General features: G+C 48.7%; 9 protein-coding genes across 9 annotated transcripts; 6 read left to right on the plus strand and 3 right to left on the minus strand.

Annotated features, from left to right (window-relative positions):
* Positions 1 to 4566: 4566 nt before the first annotated feature.
* LMH87_005640 (uncharacterized protein) lies at positions 4567 to 5922 on the plus strand (the record flags this gene model as incomplete). The annotated part of the gene is made up of 3 exons (XM_056203394.1): positions 4567 to 4818; positions 4893 to 5809; positions 5877 to 5922. The coding sequence occupies 3 exons, from the start codon at positions 4567 to 4569 to the stop codon at positions 5920 to 5922; spliced, it is 1215 nt and encodes a 404-aa protein (XP_056058858.1).
* A 1-nt stretch (position 5923) lies between these two features.
* On the minus strand, positions 5924 to 7569 carry LMH87_005641 (uncharacterized protein; the record flags this gene model as incomplete). The annotated part of the gene is made up of 4 exons (XM_056203395.1): positions 5924 to 6032; positions 6091 to 6890; positions 6951 to 7034; positions 7114 to 7569. The coding sequence occupies 4 exons, from the start codon at positions 7567 to 7569 to the stop codon at positions 5924 to 5926; spliced, it is 1449 nt and encodes a 482-aa protein (XP_056058859.1).
* Positions 7570 to 8000: 431 nt separating this feature from the next.
* LMH87_005642 (uncharacterized protein) lies at positions 8001 to 9371 on the plus strand (the record flags this gene model as incomplete). The annotated part of the gene is made up of 4 exons (XM_056203396.1): positions 8001 to 8354; positions 8414 to 8497; positions 8544 to 9265; positions 9323 to 9371. The coding sequence occupies 4 exons, from the start codon at positions 8001 to 8003 to the stop codon at positions 9369 to 9371; spliced, it is 1209 nt and encodes a 402-aa protein (XP_056058860.1).
* Positions 9372 to 10256: 885 nt separating this feature from the next.
* On the plus strand, positions 10257 to 11225 carry LMH87_005643 (uncharacterized protein; the record flags this gene model as incomplete). Its single annotated transcript, XM_056203398.1, has 1 exon — positions 10257 to 11225. One exon carries the CDS (start codon positions 10257 to 10259, stop codon positions 11223 to 11225), a length of 969 nt encoding a protein of 322 aa, XP_056058861.1.
* A 411-nt stretch (positions 11226 to 11636) lies between these two features.
* On the minus strand, positions 11637 to 12398 carry LMH87_005644 (uncharacterized protein; the record flags this gene model as incomplete). Its single annotated transcript, XM_056203399.1, has 1 exon — positions 11637 to 12398. The coding sequence occupies one exon, from the start codon at positions 12396 to 12398 to the stop codon at positions 11637 to 11639; it is 762 nt and encodes a 253-aa protein (XP_056058862.1).
* A 498-nt stretch (positions 12399 to 12896) lies between these two features.
* Positions 12897 to 14357, minus strand: LMH87_005645 (uncharacterized protein; the record flags this gene model as incomplete). The annotated part of the gene is made up of 1 exon (XM_056203400.1): positions 12897 to 14357. The coding sequence occupies one exon, from the start codon at positions 14355 to 14357 to the stop codon at positions 12897 to 12899; it is 1461 nt and encodes a 486-aa protein (XP_056058863.1).
* A 730-nt stretch (positions 14358 to 15087) lies between these two features.
* On the plus strand, positions 15088 to 16619 carry LMH87_005646 (uncharacterized protein; the record flags this gene model as incomplete). Its single annotated transcript, XM_056203401.1, has 3 exons — positions 15088 to 15105; positions 15421 to 15912; positions 15984 to 16619. The coding sequence occupies 3 exons, from the start codon at positions 15088 to 15090 to the stop codon at positions 16617 to 16619; spliced, it is 1146 nt and encodes a 381-aa protein (XP_056058864.1).
* A 1308-nt stretch (positions 16620 to 17927) lies between these two features.
* On the plus strand, positions 17928 to 19292 carry LMH87_005647 (uncharacterized protein; the record flags this gene model as incomplete). Its single annotated transcript, XM_056203402.1, has 4 exons — positions 17928 to 18018; positions 18079 to 18196; positions 18255 to 19119; positions 19179 to 19292. The coding sequence occupies 4 exons, from the start codon at positions 17928 to 17930 to the stop codon at positions 19290 to 19292; spliced, it is 1188 nt and encodes a 395-aa protein (XP_056058865.1).
* Positions 19293 to 20914: 1622 nt separating this feature from the next.
* LMH87_005648 (uncharacterized protein) lies at positions 20915 to 22530 on the plus strand (the record flags this gene model as incomplete). Its single annotated transcript, XM_056203403.1, has 3 exons — positions 20915 to 21019; positions 21078 to 21464; positions 21526 to 22530. The coding sequence occupies 3 exons, from the start codon at positions 20915 to 20917 to the stop codon at positions 22528 to 22530; spliced, it is 1497 nt and encodes a 498-aa protein (XP_056058866.1).
* Between the last annotated feature and the right edge of the window lie 128 nt (positions 22531 to 22658).

A 22658-nucleotide genomic window follows, 5' to 3' on the forward strand; every position in this document is an offset into this window, starting at 1 on the left:
ATATAATAATATAGTATAAATATATTTTATATAAAATTACTTGTTATTTATATTAGTACTAATATAGTAACTAAATTAGAAATTAGTTAAAAGGAATAACTAAAAGAAATTAAAAATAATAGTATTAAAATAAATAAAATAAGTAAAAATAAAATAATAGAAATAATATAAAAGAATATATAAATAAAGAAAACTAAAAGTAGAAATTTAGTATTTCTTTTAGAATTTTAGTTACTATTAGTATATTATAAGAAAGGTTAAAAAGATTAGTATTATAATAGTATTTTTAGTATAATATACTAGGGTATATAGTATTATATAAGTTATAATATTATATAATATCTTATTAAAAGTATAAAAAGTAAAACTTAATATAGTTAATAAGTAAGTCACTTAGATAAGTAAGTTACTTATATTCCCTAACCCTTTCTCTTTTAACTATTAATAACTTAACTATAATATAAAAGAATATCTAAAATTAATTTAAATCCTCTTCTTTATTAATATTTATATTTATAATATAAGTATATATATTATAACTAGTCTAACTATATATATTATATTACTAACTATATATTTTAACCTTTATTTTATAATAACTATAAGCTTATATTTTATCTTTTATTTAACTATTTATATCTATTTATTCTTTTAAATCTCTTATATTTTATATAAAAAGAGATCTTTTAGTTTATAGTTTTATTTTTTTAGCCTATTAGTACTTACTAATTAGCTTATTTATAACTTTAAGGCCTTATATTTAAGTATATAAAAATATAACTTTATATATAATAGTTATTATACTTTTTTTTAAAACTATTAAGTATTATAAGACTTTTAGTTAAAAAGCTATTTAAATAATTAGTAATTTATTTTTTTAAAATTAAAGACTATAAAACTACTTTATTTACTATACTTAGTATTTAAAAGACTTAAAACTTAATTAATCTTAAATATAAGTTTAAAAGACTTAATATTATAAACTTAAGTTTTAAAATAAAAATAACTTTTTTAAAATTAAAAAAGGTAATTTTAATATTTTAAAAACTATTTTAAATATTTTCTTTTATAATAAACTTATTAAAAATATTAAAAAATATAAAGAAAAAGTTATTTTTAATAATATATATAATATTAACTTTTATAAAATCTTTAATTTATTACTTATAAGCCCTTTTAAGTAAATTAAAATAACTAATATCTAAAAGTTAGAATATATAAAAAGAATATATAGGTATATAGAGAGTAATAATATTCTTTTTTTTAATAGAAAAGCTTAAAAGTAATTAAATAGTAACTTTTATAGTTATTTAAAATTAAAAGGTAATAATTACTTTTTTTTTAATCTTTTATATATTTATTAGAATATTTAATTTAATCTATACTAATTTTATTTATTATTTAACTATTTAAGCTTATATTAATATACTAATTTAAAAGTAGGTATTTATTTTTATATTAAGGTATAAGGTATTTTTAGCTTTTTATTATAATATATAATAGTACTATTAAGCTTTAAGAATTTACTATCTAAATTATAATAACCTATTTTTTATTATTAGACTATACTACTTTTACTTTTCTAACCTAATTAGAGCTTATAATAACTATTTTTATTATAATAAAGCTTATTAAAAACCTAATTTTATTAAAGTTATAAATATTAAACTCTATAATACTATATTTTATAATTATATTTTTTAAGAGTATAAATTAACTATAAATAATAGTTAGATTTTTATATTTAGCCTTCTAATAATTATATTTTTATTAAAAATATATAATAAGCTTTAATTATTATTATATAAGGTTTTTTATTTAGTGTACTTTAATATATTTATTATTATATTTAACTAATAGTTAGTTTATTAAATCTTCTATATTTATATACTAAAAGGGAAAGCTTTATAAATTTAATTAAAGAATATATTTTATTATAACTCTTTTTTCTAAATTAGTAAGCTTTTTTAAATTAATAGTATAATTATATTATAAGTTTTAGCTATTATATTAGTATTAGATAGTTATTATAAGGATATTATAAATTTTTATTACTTTATAGATACTTAATTTAAGTAACTTTTTAATAATAAATAAGGTAAGAATTATATTACCTTCTATAAAAGTATTATCTATAAGTTATTATTAAATAATTATAATATAAAGATAAAAGTTAGTGTTTTATAGTAGAGATATACTACTTACTTATTTATACTACTTATTTATTAACTATATTATAATAAGTTTTAATTATTATTATATAAGGTTTTTTATCTAATATATTCTAATATATTTATTATTATATTTAATAAGTAATTAATTTACTATATCTTCTATATTTATATACTAAAAGGGAAGTCCTTATAAATCTAATTAGAGAATATATTTTATTATAACTCTCTTTTTTAAATTAGTAAGTTTTTTTAAATTAAGTATAAAGTTATATTATATAACTTAGCTATTATATTAGTTATAAATAGTTATTTAAAGTATATTATAGATTAATATAGCTTCTCTATAATTTAGTTTTAAGTCTTTTTTAAAAGCCTAAAAGGTAAGAATAATACCTACCTTTTTTAAAGGGATTTCTATAAATTATTATTAAGTTATAAAAGTATTCAGATAAAGGGTACTAAAAACTAGGTAGAGTAAGTGACTCGCTTATTTAGGCGACTTACTTATTAACTATATTATATTACTTACTTATTTATACTACTTATTTATCTATACTATTTACTTATTAAGTATATTAAGTATATTAAGTATATTAAGTATATTAATTAATACCTTTTTTAAAGCTATAAAAGAGCTTTTTATAATATTAATTTTAGTACTATTAAGGCTATCTTTTAGGCTTTTAGTAAAGCTCTAATTAGTATATTTATATATTTAATTTCTATATCTTTTATACTAAAAGCTCTAATTTAGTATTTAATTCTTTTACTATTATCTTTATAAGGTATTAATTTTAAGCTATATTTAACTTCTAATAGTAGTTAGGGCCTTTTTTATTAAAAAAGAAGAAATAGTTTTATAATAAAAATTTAAAAGTGTCTTTTTAATACTTATAAATATAGTTATAAAGGAAGGCCTTTTTAAGTTACTCTTAAAAGTAATAGCTTCTTTAGTAATATAAAAGAATAGTAAAGACCTTATTAGACTAAATAACCTTCTTCTAGTCTTTAAGACTTTAATTCTTTTACTTTTAGTACTAATATACTCTCTTATCTTTTATCTTTTATATTAGACTAGACTTCCTTATTAGCTTTATCTTCTAAAAGCGTACTTTCTATAAGATATACTATATAGTTAGCCCTAAAATAGGAATTCTAGTTTTAGTTAACTCTCTAATAAGTATACTATATATCTTCTCTTTACTCTACCTATCTAGATTAATCTTCTTTAAGATAGCCTTTTAGTTCTCTATTATTTATTTACTTAGTGAGTTACTTTATAAGGTATCTTTAAGATAGGTATTCTTAATAATAATTAGTTAAAGATTTAGGTTAAAGCCTTACTTAATCGCTTAGATATAGGTTTAATTAAACTAATAGCTAGATATTCTAGCTAGGCTAGTAACCTTAGAGGTTTTACTACTATAGGGTGCCTTAAGAGTAACTATAAGAGCTTATATTATAATGTCTATTTAGTAGACTATTTTAGCTACTTAGTAAGGGGTTATAAGATGGAAAGAGGGGTAGGTTACCTAGTAAATTAGGTGGGTAGGGCCCCTTATAACTTAGGTAGGCCTAGACCTCTATTAGATAAGACTTTTAAAAGTGATATTTATAGTTATTTAAGCTTTTTAGTTAGTTTTATAAAAAATAGTATTTTTATCCTTAATTCTTATAATTAAATATATTATATTATTTTTATTAGCTAGTTTTTATATAGTTTTTATATTTATATAATATAGTTAAGAAGTAAGTTATATAGATAAGTGAGTGATACACTTAGGTATTTTTTAGTAGTATACCTTATAAAAAAGTACCTAAAAATTAGTAAAGTGTACTAATAATTTTTAGGTGCTTTTTTTATAGTGTGTATAAGGAAAAAATACCTAAGTGCGTGACTTACTTATCTACACCTCACTTATTAACTATATTAAAGATAATAAAAGGGTTTAATTATATAATTAACCCTAATTTATTTATTTTTTATTTTTATTAATTATACTATTATAATTTATTTAATAAATACTTTTTTTATTATATTCTTTTATTAAATAGTACCTTCTTTTATACTAAAAATATAAGTAGTTAGAGGTTACCTATATTTATAATTTATATTCTATATAGCTACTATATAAATATATTTTTTCTACCACTTTCTATCCCACGTTTCTATACTAACTTAAGCTCTAAGGTGGCTAGACTTGAGATTTACTGCACCCTCTTTAACTAGGCAGTGTTTCGCGGGAGGAGCCGGCGCGGGTTTAGCCCCCCCCTTCTCACCGTCGGCCAACTAGCCAGCCATCTTTTTTGCTTGCCGAGAACCGCTGCGCTAGTTAGCGTGCGTGCGTCTTCTCCTCTCTACCAAGAAAACGCTGCTCAAGCTTGAGAGAGAATGCCGCGATTAGGCTTGATGCGCCAGGTGCGCCGGTACCTGAGCTTGAACTTGCTGCTGGTGTGCGCGCCGCTGGGCTTCGTCGCCTCGGCCTACTCGTGGAGTCCCGTGGCCGTCTTCCTGTACAACTTCCTCGCCATCATCCCGCTGTCGGGGCTCATCTCGGATGCGTCAGACACGCTCAGCGAGCGCTGGGGAGGCTTGCTCGGCGGGCTGGTGAATGCGTCGCTAGGGAACACGGTTGAGCTAATTGTCAGTGAATCTTGCCATTCTTTTTCTGTTAGAAAAAAATTGAGACGATTGATGGCTAACCATTCTCACACTAGGTCGGCCTGCTTGCCATTACGCAAAACAACGTCGGCGCGGCGCAGTCGGTCATGATGGGCAGCATCCTCAACGACATTCTGCTGGTGCAGGGGATTTGCATCATTGTCGGCGCGCGCTCCAAGGGCGTCATCGTCGTCAACTCGGCGCTCGTCGACTCGCTGTCGTCGCTGATGCTCGTGGCGTCCATGGCCATGGTGCTGCCCACCGCGCTGTACGCCGCCATCCCCCGCTCCTCCAACGGCAAGGGCTCCGACATGAAGCAGCGCATCGTGTCTTTTAGCCGCGCGACCAGCATCGTCCTGCTGCTCATCTACGTCGCCTACCTGTATTTCCAGCACAAGACACACCGCTCCCTCTTTGACGATCAGGATGATGGTGAGGAGGGCGACGACTCCGCCGCCGAGAGCGACCACAGCGATGACCTTATCCCCGCTTCGCAGCAGACGGCTGCGCGAGACTGCGAAAGCGGCGCGGACCCGGAATTCACCCCGTCCATGCAGGACATTTCCATTGTCCTCATAACGCTGACCCTCAGCTGCCTCGTCATTGGCAAGTGCACACATAACATTATGCTGCGGCTCGACGATATTGTCAAGGCATTCCGCGTCAGCCAGACGTTCATCGCCCTCGTCATTATACCGTTGGCAAGCAATGCCCCTGAGCTGATGCAGGTGCTGGCGGCTGCCAGAAGGCAAAAGATTGACTTTGCCATTGCTGTCATTGTGGGCAGCATTCTGCAAATCGCGCTCTTTGTCCTGCCTGCCCTTGTCATCATTGGCTGGGTCATCGGCCGCAAGATGGACCTCTACTTTGAAATGTCGCAGACTTGTGTATTGCTCTTCGCCATTGTGCTGGTGAACCAGGTTCTACAAGATCGGCAGTACACGTACCTCCACGGCATGATGTTTCTTTGCGTGTAAGTTTGCGGGCTAAACGATGCAACTTTTCAGTGCAATTGCTAATCTCAACTTTTATTTATCTAGATATGCAATCATTGCGACTGCTTATTTTGTCGAGCCATTTCATTAGACTACAGAATGCTCGCCTGGGGTGGGCTGTCAGGGATGAAATCATGCGGCGGGCGAGCACCGTGGGCATAATCGGGTCGGACGAAAAAGACAATGGCCATGGAGAGGTATCTAAAAGCATATAGTTAGAGGCATCTGACGCAATTTACTGTAGAAACAGAATACATACGTTCCCATGAGCATGCAACTTTCGAAATACGTAGTCTTGCCGTAGCGGACAAGAAATGTCATGATGGTGACGGAAAGAACAAAGACAACCGCGTCAAATAGTCCAAATACAAGCACCATCGGCTGGTTGAGCGCCCAACCAAGGAATACCAGCAGTGGAATGTTGAAGAGCAGCGTATCAAGCACGTTGGTCATGACGGAACGGATGGCAAAGTCGAGGCGGCTCATCTGCGTGCCACCAGTCTCCTCGGGTCGGGCATGACGAATTATGCTGACAGACTTGGCAGAGCTGACAATGAGCGGCAAGACAACAAACGCGATGAAGGTCTTGGTAATGTGCAGGCTCCTTGCCGCTCCGTTCATGCTGCGCAGCAGAAACATGGCACAGGCGACGGTGCAGGAAAGGCTGCCGAGCAGGCTGACGCCTAGGGTGGGAAGTCCAGCGGCGGTCTGGTGCTGCTTGGAGTCGAGACGCGTGTTGGTGCGGCTGTCGGGGTTGAACTGGACGGCGCCCGGGTTCGCGGGGAAGAACTGGCCGTGGGTGACGAAGCGAAACGACAGGTAGGTGAAGAAGAGGAGGACGAGCGCCGTGGCCGTCATGTGGGAAAGGTTGAGAATGCCGCGGTCGATGGCCTCGGGGGAGTCGATTCCTTCAACGCCGGTGGTGAGGGACATGACGGTGGGAATGACGAGGCAGAAGGATGTTACCATGACTAGGGAAGACATGATGCTGGTTCTCGACTTGCTAAAGGAGGCGTCTTTTTTGCCGTAACTGGCGCGGAGGAAGCTGCCACCAAGGACCTAGATATACAGTGGTGAGCAATGCGTGATTGTAATTTTTAGGAAATCAGCGTTACTTACAAGAAGCGCATAATTTAATATGATGCCAATCATCGTTTGCTGGACTAGGGCGCTCTCGCCATAGACCAACGCCACCGCGCTAATCTGTCACCGTAGAGTGTTGTTAGCGAAAGAGCTGGAGCAATGTGACCAGTAAAGACTAGCCATAAATTTTTTCACTCACAATGAACTCTGTAGAGTTTCCTCCGACGGCACGGAAGAGCCCGCCCCAGACCCGCGCATTTTTCGTCATGGTCAGGACGGTGAGAATGTTGAGCGCCGCCAGGGGCACCAGCGCCGCGCCGTTGAGGACAAAGACGAGCGCCGCGGGCATGCGCGGCACCAGCGACAGCGCAATGGCCGCGGGGACGGCGAGCAGCAGCGGCTTGCTCTCGCCAATGTAGTCGTCGCTGAGGATGGCGGCCAGCTGCCCGAACGTGTCTGTGCGACGAAGCCCGGGGGTCGTTGTCAGCCCACTGTCGCGTCGCGCATCAGGGGCATCCGCGGACAGCAGAGGCTCTGGCGCTGTTGCGTCGGCAGAGGGCGAACGGTGCGACGTGGACGAGGACGACGCTGTAGAGGACGTGGACATGGCGGCTTGGGAGTGACGCTGGCGAAAGGCGGCGTTTGTAGAAGCCATGACGCGAAGGAGGGTGGGCTTTTCTAGCCGACTGTGATGTTCGAAAGCCCGCTCAATGCTTGGCACAAGATGAAAGGTCCGCGAAACTTTGTTGCTAGAAAGCTGCGACGTACATCCCCTGCTTGGCCGTGCGAGGCGGCGGCGGGTAGCGAAACAGCGATTGCCATACGCTGTGGGGTTTGGAAAACGGGGACGAGCGCTCGCCGTCAGCTTTTCTTAGTCAGGGACGCCTTTTGCTGCGCCTTGTTCGGTTGCATGGACGCGCAGTTTCCATCCCACAGCCCATCTCAATTGTTGTTTCCGGATCTCGTTATTGGCGTCTGATGCTATTTCACCCCTTGGCATTGGCAATCCTCCATCGCCAAGTCGGACGATTTTCGACCCTGCCTAGTGTCGGCTGATGAGCATTGCGCTGGCCAGCCCGACCGACCATGGATTCCCATCATCGGAACTCGCACGACGTCGCCGACACCACGCCGCTACTCGCAGACACGAGCCACAACAGGCCAAAGAGCGCAATCGCCGCCGTCAAAGATGAGCTGGTCTATGCCACCAAGGCCACTCTGCAGTGCAGCATAACGAATGTTTTGCTCATCTGTTTGCCGCTCGGTCTCTATGGCGCCGAGTGGGGGTTCCCCGGATGGGCCATCTTCGTGCTGAATTTCCTCGCCATGCTGCCCCTGGCTTCTATCCTCACCTTTTCCACAGAGCAGCTCGCTGCCATTGTTGGGTCTGTCGCGGGAGGATTGATCAATGCCACTTTCGGCAACGCAGTCGAAATGATTGTAGGTGGTTACACCGCTGCGGCAGACTGAATACGTCATCGCTAACCATGAGATCCTAGGTCGGCATCAGTGCTCTGAAGGAGGGAGAAATCGGCATTGTGCAGTCCAGTATGATAGGAAGTATTCTATCATCGATTTTGCTGGTATGTCACACGGTCGGTTTGCGTCCTAAATGCTAATTCCGTCTAGATTCTAGGCTCGGCATTTTACCTTGCCGGCCAGGACAAGCAGACAGTATATATCAACGTCGACGTGGCTGGCATCCTCACATCGCTCATGGTTATTTCATGCACGTCTCTCATTCTTCCCTCTGCACTTCGCGCTGGCGACCTTCTCGCCGAGAATGCTAGTGGCAGCAATGGCGACTACATCTTGACCCTCTCACGCAGCACATCCGTCATCCTTCTCGTCTTCTACATCCTATACGTGTACTTCCAATCAGTCACGCACGCGGACCTTTTCGCCGAAGAAGAGAGCGACGAAGGAAAGAAGCTGCACGCACTCTCCAGCTGTGCGGTGCTTATTCTTGCTACTCTCGGCATCGCCGCGAGCTCCGACGCCCTTGTCGACAGCATTGATGGCGTTGTCGAGGCCCTGGGAATCAGCCGTAGCTTCATCGGTCTCATCATTGTCCCAATCGTGGGCAATGCGGGTTGTTTTGTGGGAACTGTGCAATGGTCGCAAACTGGCCGCATCAACTTGGCCATTTCCGTCATTGTCGGCGCTACGCTCCAAATTTCGCTCTTTGTTACGCCGTTCCTGGTCATTGTCGGCTGGATCATTGGCCGAGACATGTCGCTGCAATTCGACACGTTTGAGACGATTGTCCTGACCATGTCGACGTTGGTGGTCAGTTGCTTGGTTCGTGGAGGAAAGACGAATTATTTTGAAGGAATGCTGCTGGTTGCCACGTGAGTGATGAAGTTTTTGAGTAGCGACTCCGTGATCCAACACTAACAAATCTTTAGATACACCATTATTGGCGTTGCTTTCTTTGTGCATCCAGACGACGTCTGAGTTGCGGCATGTGTGGAATTTTCGAGGCTGCAATAATTAACTGTTAGACGGATAGACTTACAAAATCGTTGGGATACGTGATGAACTGAGTCAATGCGATGCTAGATTGTTCGTGGATGAGGTAATTCAGTATGGCGCTGAAACCGCTTAACGGCTCGAATAAGCCCATCTTTGACTTCGGCCCGCTCCGTCGGAACGCTTGCCGCATCTCGGCCAACTTTCCAAATCAGTCTCGGCCTAACGTTAGTGACAGGCTAACCAATCGGCGGGTCAGCAGGCTAGCTTGCGGTCGCCCATTAAGAGATGTTTAAAACGTAAATCAACACATGTCCATGGGTGCTCAAATACGGCGATGTCACCTGTGAAGAGAATCTGCCACAGAACCACGAGCCAGCTCATTCAGTTGGAATAATTGTAACTGTTGTGCTGAGTGCTGCGGCGACGTGCAATGCATTGCGGCGCAGCCAGTGTTGAACAAGTCTTTTAGCGCGCGGTCCAAGGTCATCGGCTAGCGGCCTGCGTGACCTGGACAGAGCACGCCATGATACCTGCTGCACTCACTTGAACATGCAATTTCTTGAAGAATCAGGCTTCAATCTGCATATCCAGTATGTTTTCAAAACGTCCCCCCTCTTTACTGCAGTTTTTGGCCTTGTTTTGCGACCACGCGCGGACGCAACAAAACAAACATTGTCTTGGCCCGTTAGTTAGCGGCTTTCGCTGAGCCACTAAACAAGGTCTAAGCCACTGCGCCAGGTTCCGACCAGGTTCCTAAATAATCAGCCCCTGGGGCTCACGTCCGACTTGGACTCTATCTTCAACCACTTTCTCGTCTCCCTTCCCCGTCGTGTGCGCGCGCGCCCGTGTCCTCTCCCCCGCTTGGCCATGCATCTCGGCGAGGCCATCGGCACGGCGTGCGGCGCCTTTGCCGCCACCAACATTGACGACATCTTTGTCCTCGTCACCTTCTTCGCCGAGTCGGCCACCAACAAGCGCATGTCGCCGCTCAACATCGTCATCGGACAGTACGTCGGCTTCACCGCCATCACCGTCATCAGCATGATTGGCTTCGGCATCTCGCTCGCCCTGCCCTCCGAGCCGATTGGATTCTTGGGGTTCCTGCCCATGCTGCTCGGCTTCTGGGCCCTGTTTGACCTGCTCCTGTCCCGCGGCGACGACGACGATGATGATGAAGAAGGACAAGATGGGGAGCACTTCCAAATGACACACGCGACGCGTATCAAAGTCATTATCAAAGTCGCCACGATTACGCTCATCAACGGAGGCGACAATATTGGCACCTACATCCCGCTCTTTTCGCAAACGCGAGGCGCCGAGATCGCAGTCTACGTCGTCGTGTTTTATATCGGCGTTGGTGTATGGTGCGCGGCCGCCTGGCTGACCATGAAGCAGAGGCACATTCTGATGGTTGCGCAAAAATACGCGGAAAAAATCATTCCCTTTTTATACATGGGCTTGGGCGTGTTTGTCATTGTCAAATCAGACTGTTATCCGTGGTCGATGGAGCACATCAACCGAAAGCTGGCTTCACATCCTGGACGATTAGTACTCGCCCTCTGCACGACCGGGTTCTTGCTGATATCTATTGGCATCTTATTTGCAGTCAGGTGGAGGAAGAGACAAAAAGAAATTGCTGCAGTGGCAGCGGCCGAAAACGGCGCGACTGACGCGACGGAGCTGTCAGAGGTTGGGCCGCGGCCGTCGACAGAAAGAACGCAAGCGGGCGGCGATGCCGGGCCGGCGTCGGAGAAGCCGACTACAGCAACTACAGCAGATACGTCATTAACCAGTACGATGCTGGCAGAGGACGAAAGAAAACAAATACCGCCTTAGCGTGGATGTATATAGCAATCAACATTTGTACCAAGCTGCTCACTGTAGCTACTGCTACTCACACATCTTGCACAGGGCGACAACAACTTCCGTGCCACCGAGCCCTAACCAAGCATGATGGGGGCGTCCTCTTGCATATAGTACTCGCTCACCCGCCTCTTGAGCCAGAGCGTCGCATTTAGCGCGAAGCCATGAAACAGCAGTGACAGCGCCAGCGCCCCGTAGAACGGCAGGTCCATGAAGCATAGCAGTCTACACATGGCCAAGAGTAGTGGCGACGCCGCAATCCAGAGCATGCACACGGCCGTAAGGGCCTTTTCCTCGGCCAGGTCCGGACACGGCGGCAGGATGGCGCCGACGTCGCGCAGAGCCGCCGCCGTCGTTGTTCTTAACCATACCAGTGGCTGGCCCCTACTGACAGGCCCCTCCCTCGATCGTCAGCGGCGCCAGGGCGTCGACGAAGCAAAACGGCTGCGGAATCACCAAGGGCTCGGCGCTCGGGACGAGCACGTGGAAGCGAACACTTCTCCCGGCGGCATCCCCCAGAGCTTGGACCAGGGTGACGCGCTCGCACAGCATCCAGCGCGCGAGGATAAAGAGGTTGTGCGCCACGCCGGCGAATTCGAGCGGCAGGGGGCCTTCCACCTCGTGGAGGCGCTGAAAGGCGCCCATCCATGAGGTATCCGGGTGGAAGACGAAGAAGCGATGGCCGCCGCCGCGCTTGTCGCTGCTACTGCTGTGCTCGCTGCACTTCAGCGCAACAAAGTCTCTGACGATGCGAGCAAAGCAGAACGGTGTATTGAGATGCGCAGATAGGAACATCTCTGGTGACAGAGGGAGCATGGCGGCCATGTCCCGCAAGTTGTTGCGAATTTGAGTGCCCTGGTAGGTCCGATATGGATGCGCCGCAATCGGCCCCAGCGCGAAGAGTACTTTGGTGCGCTGCTTCATCTCGGATGGTCCTGGCGGCATCCACAGCGTCGTCGAATTGCAGTCCACGAGGAGGGTTCGTTTCTTCGTCGTGGCGGGTGATGTGCCCATCTGCCCGCGGGCGGAGAGCCACAGCCACAGCGACCAGGCATCGTGCGCGAGGGTCAGGATGCTGTCGCGCCAGTCGGCGTAGTGGCCGAGGAGGTAGAAGGAGATGCTTATGGAGTATAGAAACTCCAGCATGGTCAAAGATCGTGACGAGTTGGCTAGCTGCCCTTGATTTTAAACAAAGAAAAAATTTCAAAGTGCAATGCATGGTTCCGCGTCGCTACCTTATCATGGCCCAATTGTCAACATCTATGCCGTTGCGGTATCAACTGAGACATCGATGTCGGTCTGAGAACGGACATGGGTAGCTTTGGACGGCTATCTCGGTGCACACCGCCGATCGGTGCCGAGCAAAGCTTGCGGAGAACTAGAAGAGAGTCCCGAGCGTTATTCACGGCCGCAAAAGCTCGTTCCAATAGGCTGCATGGGTAAAGGTGGCAGCGCGAGCAAAGTGTGCCATGGCCTTTGTGGTGGTTGCGAGTTGCGGTGGCCAGAGAAAATCCGGGGATGCTCACGACTCCGTGTTTCCATTGCCGCTCCTATGTTCAGCACATTCTCTTCATTTTAGCATGGCAGTACCCATGGAACTGTAGTAATATGCAATTTTATTATTTGTTCGTCAATCTACGACGCTCATTTGTGGTACTTGGCCGGTCGTAGCTTTTCGTCCGACTTTCTACCCGACGCATCCTCGTCCTCGTCCTCACTGTCCACCTCATCGAGCGCAAAGTACTCTTCATTGTCCTCGTCACGCCAGTCCGTCGCCTGTGCCTTGGCTTTCGCCTGGTCCTGCTGGCGCTTGCGCTTGGCAATGTACACGACGGTCCCCAGCGCCATGAGCTCCGTCGCAACCAGCGCCACCAGCACAAACAGCCCGAGCCGGCCCACGCCAAACAACATGGAGCCGGTGACGGCATTCGCCCAGCCGCCGAGCAGAATGGCCCAGCCGAGCGCCATGTGGCCGTACGAGACCCACGTGCGGCGGCGGATCTGGACGAAGCGGACGTGGTGCCACCAGCCCGACGCCGCCTGCGCAAAGAGCAGCGCGAAGACGGCGAGGCCAATCTTTTGGTGCGCGGAGCCAAAGAGGTTGCCGCGGCTCATGTAGACGCCGAGCGCGGCGCCGACGGCCGCGAAGGCCATGGCGCCGGCCTGGATCGTCCAGTGGTACTTGAAGGCCTTGTCGAGGCCGGAGCGGATGCCGACGACGCCGAGCGGGAAGAGGAGGAGGAAGGCGACGAGCATGACGAAGCCGTGGACGTAGGCAGAGGGGCGCGCGCGGAGCCGCTGGAAGAAGGAGGGCTGCTTGACGAGAATGTGCGAGGCCGCGGCGTTGATGCGGTCCTGGCCGCGGAAGACGTCGGGCGGGCCGGTGGCGTGGTGCGTCGAGGCGGCGTGCAGGTTGGCGTAGAAGTTGCCCCAGCCGTTGACGCCGACGTGCTTGCGCAGGGGCTGGTCCCAGGCGTAGGGCGCCATGTCCTCGTCCTCGTTGAAGCCCCAGATCAGCGGCTGCGACGTGGCCTCGGGGTCGACGGCGTGGCCGTGCCATTTTGTGCATCCATAGCACGCGAACCTCACGACGCCGACATGCGATCCGTCGTCGGCCGTCTTCCACTCGCCGGCGCCGAGCTGCCGCACCAGGACGCCGTGGTTCTGGCTGGCGTCGTCCTGGGACAGCACGTCGGGCTGCGTGTGGCCGCTGCCGACCTCGACGCCGCGGGCGCTCACAAAGGGGCCCTGCTTGGCGACGGGATCGCCGTAGATGAGGAACATGAGCGACCCGGACATGACGGCGCCGGAGCCAATGCCGAGCCAGCCGGTGCTGGCGAGGGTGTCGTTGGCAGGGCGGCTCACCTCGACGGTGACGAGCATGTCGTGCGCCGACGTCGAGTGGTTGTGGTACATGTTGGAGGCCATGCAGAAGCGAGGCCCGTGGGCGTCCCAGCCGTCGACGCAGAACTGGGCGATGGCGGGGACGGCGGTGTCGTCGTCGTCGTCATCATGTTCCTCGCCGCCGTGGGGGCCTGCGGCGACAGATGAAACAAGCGCGGCCAGGGCGAGGACGGCCCGCCAGAGACGCTGCGTCCGCGCCATTGTCGGTGGTTTATATCTGCTGCAGCGCTGGGGGAAAAGGAATAGGTGCGTGCGATGCAGCCAGCCGATGGCGACAATGGAGGGGTTGATGTTGATGTCGAGGGGAACCAGGATGGAGAAAAGGTGGCATGAGGTACAGACAGGTAAGCTGAGCTCTCGCCAGCCTCGTTCGTCCCAGCTGCCTTGACTGGCAGAAAAGTTCCCCGGAATCTTCGGCTGGCCGCTAGCCCCCAGATGTTTTAGGGGCTCGGCCGGCTGACAATGCCGCTAATAATCACAATATTAGTGGCTGCGACTACCTGTGGATGCATTGGCAGGGTCGCTTTTGGCATGCACTGTCACCACGCTGGTGAATACCTACCTCTGCCTTAAAGTCAGATGCGACCCTGTTGTACCATCGATTTGCTTGCAATTTATTGGTAATGCCAGTCCGACTAGCTAGTTCAAAAGTAGCCTGCGCCATTTGTTCAGATCGGTGCATGCGTACGTATTTGTGTCAGCACAACCGGCGCAATCATGCTCAAACAATTCCGAACCTCGACTCAAAAACACATATTGTGGCGGCGATTACGATCAAGAGAAATAGATTCTTGGATCCCAGCCCCAAATTTTTCCGTAGTCACTGTTTCAAGTTTTCGACTATCAAGACGTACGTGCCTCGCCAACCGGTGGAAACGGTTTAGGGTAGGTGTTTTATACCCCCCTCCATGATGTTATATCGCCCCTCAATATGATTTGTGCCAAGCTGGTCAGCTGGATATCTCCCATAGCAGTGCTACATAAAATCGTCATATCGAATTGTATGGGACATCTTCTTACCAGCTCGTTTCTATTTGATGCGCTGTGGTCTTTGGCATTTTGTTATGGAAGCGCGTGGGAGTCGTGCTTATTGCTGAAGGGCGGGGCACCAAAGTCAATTGGCAGCTTGGCAGCGCACGCCAGATTTTGGACGCCCCCAACGTCCCCAACGAATCACCATGCAACACTAATTCAGCGCAAACTCGGCATCGTCACCGCCTTACCGCACCATTTCAGAGCAACAATGAGCATTCTCCCTGGACAGCTCACGCAGGCGGCCCGTCTGGCCCTGCGCGACGAGCTGGGGGCAAATCAGAGCGCCCTCATGCATAAAATTCCCAAGGTCGAGCTGCACGTTCATATAGAAGGCACCCTGACGCCCGAACTGAGGTGGCGGCTCGCTCAGAGACGTGGCGTCAAGGCGCGGTTCGGACACGACGATATCAAGATCGATACGCTTCAGGATTTGCGGACAGCCTATGACAATATCATTTCCAGCGCGCAGCTCTGTGCGGGGCTGCCGTCAGAGCACCTCGTCACCTTTTTCCAGGCCTACTACAGCGGCTTCGAGTTTCTCACAACGCGCCAGGACTTTTACGATCTTGCCATGGACTGGTTCCGCCGGGCCGCGGCCATGAATGTGCGCTACTGTGAGCCGTTCTTTGACCCTCAGGGCCACACGAGCCGAGGGGTGACCTGGGAGGATATGATGGGGGGCTTTCGAGATGCCCAACGCACTGCAGCGTCAGAACTCAATGTAAGATAAAAGGCCCTGCTACGAAGGCACTTAAGTTTGCCATTACTCATGGAAACCGCCTGCCTGGCTAGATCCAATCCAGGTGGATAATGTGCTTCCTCCGAGATCAGCCTCCAGAAGACGCCATAAAGCACTACAAGGCCGCCCTGGAATACAGGGACATGATTGTCGGCATTGGTCTGGACTCTAACGAGCGCGACCGTCCGCCGTGTCTCTTCGAAGAGGTCTTTGCACTCGCGCGCAGGGATGGCTTCAAACTCACCGCCCACTGCGACGTCGGTGTCAAGGATACGCACACGCATATTCGGCAGGTGGCCTCGACGCTGGCTGGCGGCTGCGGCCTCGATCGCATGGACCACGGATTGAATGTGGCGGACAAGACCGATTTGACGGCGCTGGTGGCGCAGCGGGACATGTCGATGACGATTTGTCCGTGGGCGTACCTACGCCGCGAGACGTACGACAGTATTGCCGAACGCATCCGGGTGCTCGTCGACGCCGGCATTCGTGTATCAATAGCGAGCGACAGTCCAGCTTATACGGACCAGAGCTGGGTCACGCACAACTTGCTTCTGACGCAGCGCATGTGCGGCTTCACGGATCGGGACATGGTCAAGCTGGTCAAGAACGGCGTGGACGCCTCCTGGGCAGAGCCTAATGTCAAGGAGGCCATTCTGCTAGAAATTGACGCCGTGCAGGATTCCTGAGTCTTTGCATTAAAGAAACAGGCTACGTACTCGCTGCGATAGCTTTCCAATGCTGTTCTTCTCGCGTGTGCGCCTTTTGCGTACCATTGAGACTGCTTGCAGTGTCTGGCAACGAACGTGTATGCTGTTTCGCGGCGTACGGCCGCCTTGGACAGTCTTTGCTGGGCCGCGCTCCCACGGACGAAGTCGTGGTTCGATTTTTCTCTTTATTGACAAATTACGTTGCCCTTGCGCAGACAATGAAGAATGATGTAGAATTCATCTAGAGAGAGATAGCGCCGCTGAAGCCAGTCAGCCGTGAACGTCGAGAACACCAACGCACGCGACTTACTAAATTGAACTTCCCAGCTTGCCTGACAACGAGAAACGAGCTGTTGCTGTTTGGCCGTCATTTGCCGCACGGCCATGTCGGCACTCCTTTTTCGTAAACCAAGTTTGGACCTCAAACCACGCCCTAGAGCATCGACTAGCTGGCATACGGGAGTTGACGAAGATCAAAGGCATACTACCCTCCCCGACTGCGTCTTTTGGGATGAGAGCCGCCTCCGAGACAGTATCAGATATGGTCTCGATTTCTGCAGACATTGCTCCTGGCGATAAAAGGAGCAACGTCGCTGGGAATCTTGTGTGCTCTACAAAGACGCGTCCCATCCTGGACTTGCGGCATCGGTCGGTTCTATACTGCGTGCTACCACATGTTTGCTCTCCGCTGGTGTCCCAAACGCACGGTACTTTGGCCTGCGTCACGAACAAGGCTGCAGATGGACTTAGTGTACATCAGATAACTGACTGCTGGCGCTGCTGGTGCATGCAATGTAAGTTGACTCCACACCACCACAGGACTATTTCGCAATTAGCTTGGCAAATAGTATAATGAGACGATAAACGAGTAATGGGACTACCCTTGACATGGTGTGCGTGTATTCAGCGCACCCCTCTTGGTAGGAGGAAGTATGCCGAGAGTTGAGCATCTGGGCCTGGAAGCTGGAGAACCCTGGGGGAGATTCATGAGCCAATCATGCAGAGCTTGAAACGGAAGTATAATCCGCGTGACGATTGGCGGGCGCTGAAATGAAGTTACTCCGGCGCTTACTATAAAAGCGTTGTACATGCCGCTACAAGTATAACTAGAAATGAGATGTATGCTACTATCTCGTACCTGTCCAACAGCCTGGCACACCTCGACGAATTCTCCATGGACTCCTAGAGACATCCGCAGTCTGTATTTCCTGTCATTCAGCAACGACTTACTTTTCCTACTTTCTTTGCGGCTATAGAGACCACATCATTCTTTTTTGAACAAAGAGAATGGAGGATTTGAACCAGCTGCCAACCGTCATTCCAATTAGCTACGATGCCAAACGCACCAGAAATCGGCTGGCTCAGAGACGTCGCAGGGGTTTGTCCTACTTTTTACAGACGAAAAATGGCCACGCTAACTTGTCCAACGTTGCTGCAGAAAAGCAAAAGTCCCTGAGTACTCTCGAGAAAGGGTCGACGTCGTCACATTCTGCAACAAAGGAGGCGGCACAGCTGCACAATCCCACCCCTGATATGTTGGGTTGGGCACAACAAGGGTACATATCAAATCGTCCACTTGTTTACTGTACCAGCCGAGCTAATCTAGCTCTTCAGCGGAACTGTGCAATGCACAGCGGGTGCTTCCGTCGCTTCTACGGGTGGAGGCGATACCCTCGTTCCATCACCCTGGGCAGACTCAATTGTAGGAACTTTAGCGTTGCAAGAGCAACAATCGGACCTGCAGTTTTTGCACGACGAGGCTGCGTTCACGTCAAGCGGAAACTTCGTGTTGGAAGCGAGCCTGACACCCCACCCTCTTACACCATCGCCTCGACTGGATCCCGAGTTGGGGCAAATGGTGCGCACCAGCAGCTCCACACTCCTCCAGCGGCGAACATTGCCAGCAGCTGGACAGCTTTGCGAAGCAATTCCATCCCCTACCTTGGCCCGCGACGCTAACAATGGCACGCATATGATAAGCCAACCAGTGGCCAGCCCTCTCATTAGCCCGGCCAAGTCGTCAGCGTCGACAGTCTCAGCCACATCTGCAGCCAACCGTCTTGGAGACGCAAATGCCGGAGCCGAACAGTCCATCGCCAAGATTCTAATCTTGGCCGAAGAGATGGGATTTGATAGCTTCGATGACCTGGCGGCTACGTACTACACGGCAACGTTCTCAGAGGGTTCGCTTCCCCGGTACGCGCAGTCCACGTCGCGCAGCCGTCGACTCCGCGGCTTGTTGACGGAGCTGCACACGAGCTCACGCAGCTGGATGGGCAGAGAAGCACGGGGATATAGTGACGGGCAGATGCGCCTGTTGGAGACGGTGTGCGTCGAGGAACTGAGTGGCATCTCCGCCGGCGAGCAGCACCAGATCCACCGGACGCAAGCCTTCATCACCAACATGATCAAGCAACTGTTCACGCACGACGGGGCGGAACAGCGTCTAGAAAAGGACAAGGACCGCTTGCGAGAACAGGTAAGCTCCGCCGAGCTGAATTTGGAAAAGCAGGGGCCCAGCCCGCTGACGTGCTTCAGATACCGTCACTCTGGGCATTGCTGTCGCAGGTGGCGCAGAACATCAATCCGGGGGCGGAAGACTCGTCACTGGCTATCTGTGTGTTTGTCTATCTACTTCAGGTTCCGCTGTAGTACAAAGGGAGCCTCGAGACTGGGACGCCACGGGATAGTGGATGCGATTCTGATCGCCGGCACTGCTTCTGGGGGGTGTATATGGAGCGGACAAGGCTCGGTACTTGATTCCTATGTTAGCGCTGTATTGATGTATCTCATACAGGACAGTGGAAGGCTTTTAATCTTGCGAAACTTCTGTATCCAAATGCCCAGCTGCGAGGTGGTGGAAGTCCTGGCTCGGCAGACTTCCTTGTGACCTCTAACTGGACTTGCCACCGCTGCATCTCATCTCGCGCTCAGAGACGCAACGAGTGTGTTCGGTGATTCGCAACTCGCAAAGTAGCTGAAACGCTCGACAACCGATCCCTTTCTCCGGAAAGAGGAGCAGCATATTGACCTGCATGTCTCGTCAGCAGCCACAGCTCGACCGCAAGGGTAGCTACTTGGTGAGCGGGGCCTAGAGACAGGACGTGATAGGATAACAGCGTAGCCTGATTAGCTTGAACTCGCGCAGAGCGACCGAGGCTCTTGTCACGCAAGCGACTCGAGGAGGGCCGGAGTCTATTGAGGATGAGGGAGCAGTTCGTAGGAGCTGTCACTGGGCAGGGAAACTCCCCTCTTTTGGTATCAAGATAGTCCATGGCCAGCCAGAAAGTGAACTGTAAAGGCCGGCACGCGCTCGTAGCCTCGACCTCTGGGGGCAGGAATCGGTGCATGCGCGTGGCTGCCCGACACCTGGCTCGAGCTGGTAAAGCATTCTCGGGCAGCAGCCTTCTTTCCCCCCATGCTACCCTCGGCTCATTCGGCATAACGGTGATGCTGCGGAGAGGGAGTCCAGAATTGACCAAATCACGGGCGCTTGCTGCAGCCCTTCACCCCAAGGGAACAAGGTGCTGAAAAAGTTACTCCGGAGAGAAACGCCAAAAGCAAAGCATTGGGGGCGGGAGGCCCATTTCTTATTATTAGTTGGCTTGGCAGGGCTTGTTTAGCACTGGTAGCGTAATCTACTCCAGCCCCTCCCCCATGCCGGGAGGCGGCCGAATGGATGAGTGGTCTGACTTGGCATCCATGCATCCAGCTCGTCTAACTCATGCGTCGGACCCGGAGGATCTGATAAGGAACAAGGGTCCAGAACACCGAGCTGCGGACTCGCCTGTAGTCTGCCAACACGACAATGGACTGCGGAAGGCGGTCGGGGTAGTGCAGGAATGACGGCACAGGATAGCCGGACTGTGTGATTGATAACCTGTCACACGCACAGCAGTCATTAGTCATGAAATCCTTCTGTACATGAGTTAAACGAGTGCTTGGTTGAGCAAGGCTGCGTGTGTATTGCGTGCCGGAATCGCTGGGGACACCCTTGGGCGTGAGCATCTCAGAAGGGCCCCAGGCTGCTTGAACAAAAGTTCACAGGACTCTAGACGTCGGGCAGCCCTATCTTGGTGCGCCCGTTGCGTCTCATTCTCCACTGCATGTGGCCGCTCTCGGTTCCCCGAGCCGTTATCAATCAGCTCGTCTCGCCAGTATCCACCATTTCATCGGAGCAAAAGCCTCGCCCTCGCCCGCCCGTCTTTTTTTAATGCAAACTCACCTCAAGCTCCTTCTACGTGGATTGAACTCAGTTTGACTGCTCAATCGACATGTCTTCGGAAGAAAAAGTCATCGAAACAGTGGCATCAGCGCCCGCCGACCCCGACGTGGTTCGTGAACAGGCACGTCTTGACAAGCTACTGAAAGAGCATGGCGTATGTAATGCGAAATCATCGGAAAATGTGGCGAGACTGACGGCTGTTTTGCTTGCAGGCTACGTGGGACTCTGCGCAGGATCCCCAGGACCCTTACAACTGGTCGACGTGGCGCAAGGTTTCCATTGCCCTAGTCGTGTCTCTCGGGCAGCTCATTACGCTCATGTCGGCGAGCATGATGGCTGCTGCCCTGCCGCAAATTGGACACGACCTACACTTGAGTGACTCTGCCACACAAATCACATTTTCCATCTATATTCTTGGCCTCGCCTTTGCCCCGTTTCTGATAGCCGCGCTGTCTGAGATGTACGGCCGACGGCCAATATGGATCGCCAGCAATTTATTCTACATTTTCTGGAACGCATTGTGCCCGGTTGGACCCTCGGCTGGGCTCATGACCGTCAGCCGATTCCTGGCTGGGTCTGGTGCGAGCTGCGGCATCACGGTAAGAGAGAGCGGCTTTGACGATCCTCTCAGCCCGTCTACAGTTACTGACCTTGTGTTAGCTCACGGGCCCGATCCTGGCAGACATGTTCCGCGCGGAAGAGCGCGGGCGCTCTCTTGCTCTCGCGACGTTTCTCCCGTACATGGGGCCCGCGCTGGGGCCTATTGTGGGCGGTCTTACGTCGCAGCACTTGCCGTGGGCATGGCTATTCTGGATCCTTTCTATATTTGACGCGGCCGTCGTGCTGTTGGGTTTCTTCACCGTCTCGGAGACATACACGCCGGTGCTCCTGGCGAGGAAAGCAGACGCGGCGGCGCGGGCTGGCGACGAGTCGACTGCTGTCGACAAGTGGACGTTGCAGTATGCTGGCGACTTCTACCGCGATCTACGAAGCAGGCTTGGGGCCAATCTGCTGCGGCCGCTGGCTCTCATGGTCCAACGCCCAGCCGTGCAGGTCATTGCCCTCATCATGGCGCTCGATTTTGCCGTCTACTGTCTCCTGCTCTCCACGTACGCCACCCTATGGATTGAGCGCTACAACCAGTCTGAGACTGTCAGCAGCCTCAACTACATAGCCCTGGCTGTCGGAACTATCACGGCATCGCAAGCAGGTGGCCCGCTGATGGACTGGATGTATGCCCGAATGAAGCGCCATGGCGAGCCTGTGCCTGAATTTCGCGTGCCGTTTCTAATTCCCGGCGTCATCATAATGCCTCTCGGTATGTTCCTCTATGGGTGGGCAGCAGAGAAATACATGCACTGGATAGTCGTCGACGTGGGCACGGCCATTTTTGTGTGTGGTAGCTTTCTCATTGGCCAAGGCATGCTGGCCTATATGTTGGACGAGTTTAAGCACGCTGCTTCCGCCAACGCCGCAGCACGTATGCTCTCTAACATTCTCGGTTTTGTCTTTCCTATCTTTGCGCCATCCATGTATAAGAGGCTGGGCTACGGGTGGGGGAATACGGTCTTGGGCCTCATCTGGGTAGTCCTGGGCTTCCCAATTCCTGTGCTGCTATGGGTTTATGGCGCCCGCCTGAGAGCCCTGGGGCGTCGTGATGAATGATCGACCTTTGCCATACGCAACGGGCGGCGCTAGAGCCCTGTCATTACCAAGGTATACATGGGCGGCATTGGCTTTGCACGGTTGGGGCAAGTGGTCTGGGTGGGTGGCAGAAAGTGGCTTTCAAGTCG

The sequence above is a fragment of the Akanthomyces muscarius genome, chromosome 1, assembly GCF_028009165.1.
Source record: "Akanthomyces muscarius strain Ve6 chromosome 1, whole genome shotgun sequence".
In the NCBI taxonomy this organism is placed as follows: domain Eukaryota; kingdom Fungi; phylum Ascomycota; class Sordariomycetes; order Hypocreales; family Cordycipitaceae; genus Akanthomyces; species Akanthomyces muscarius.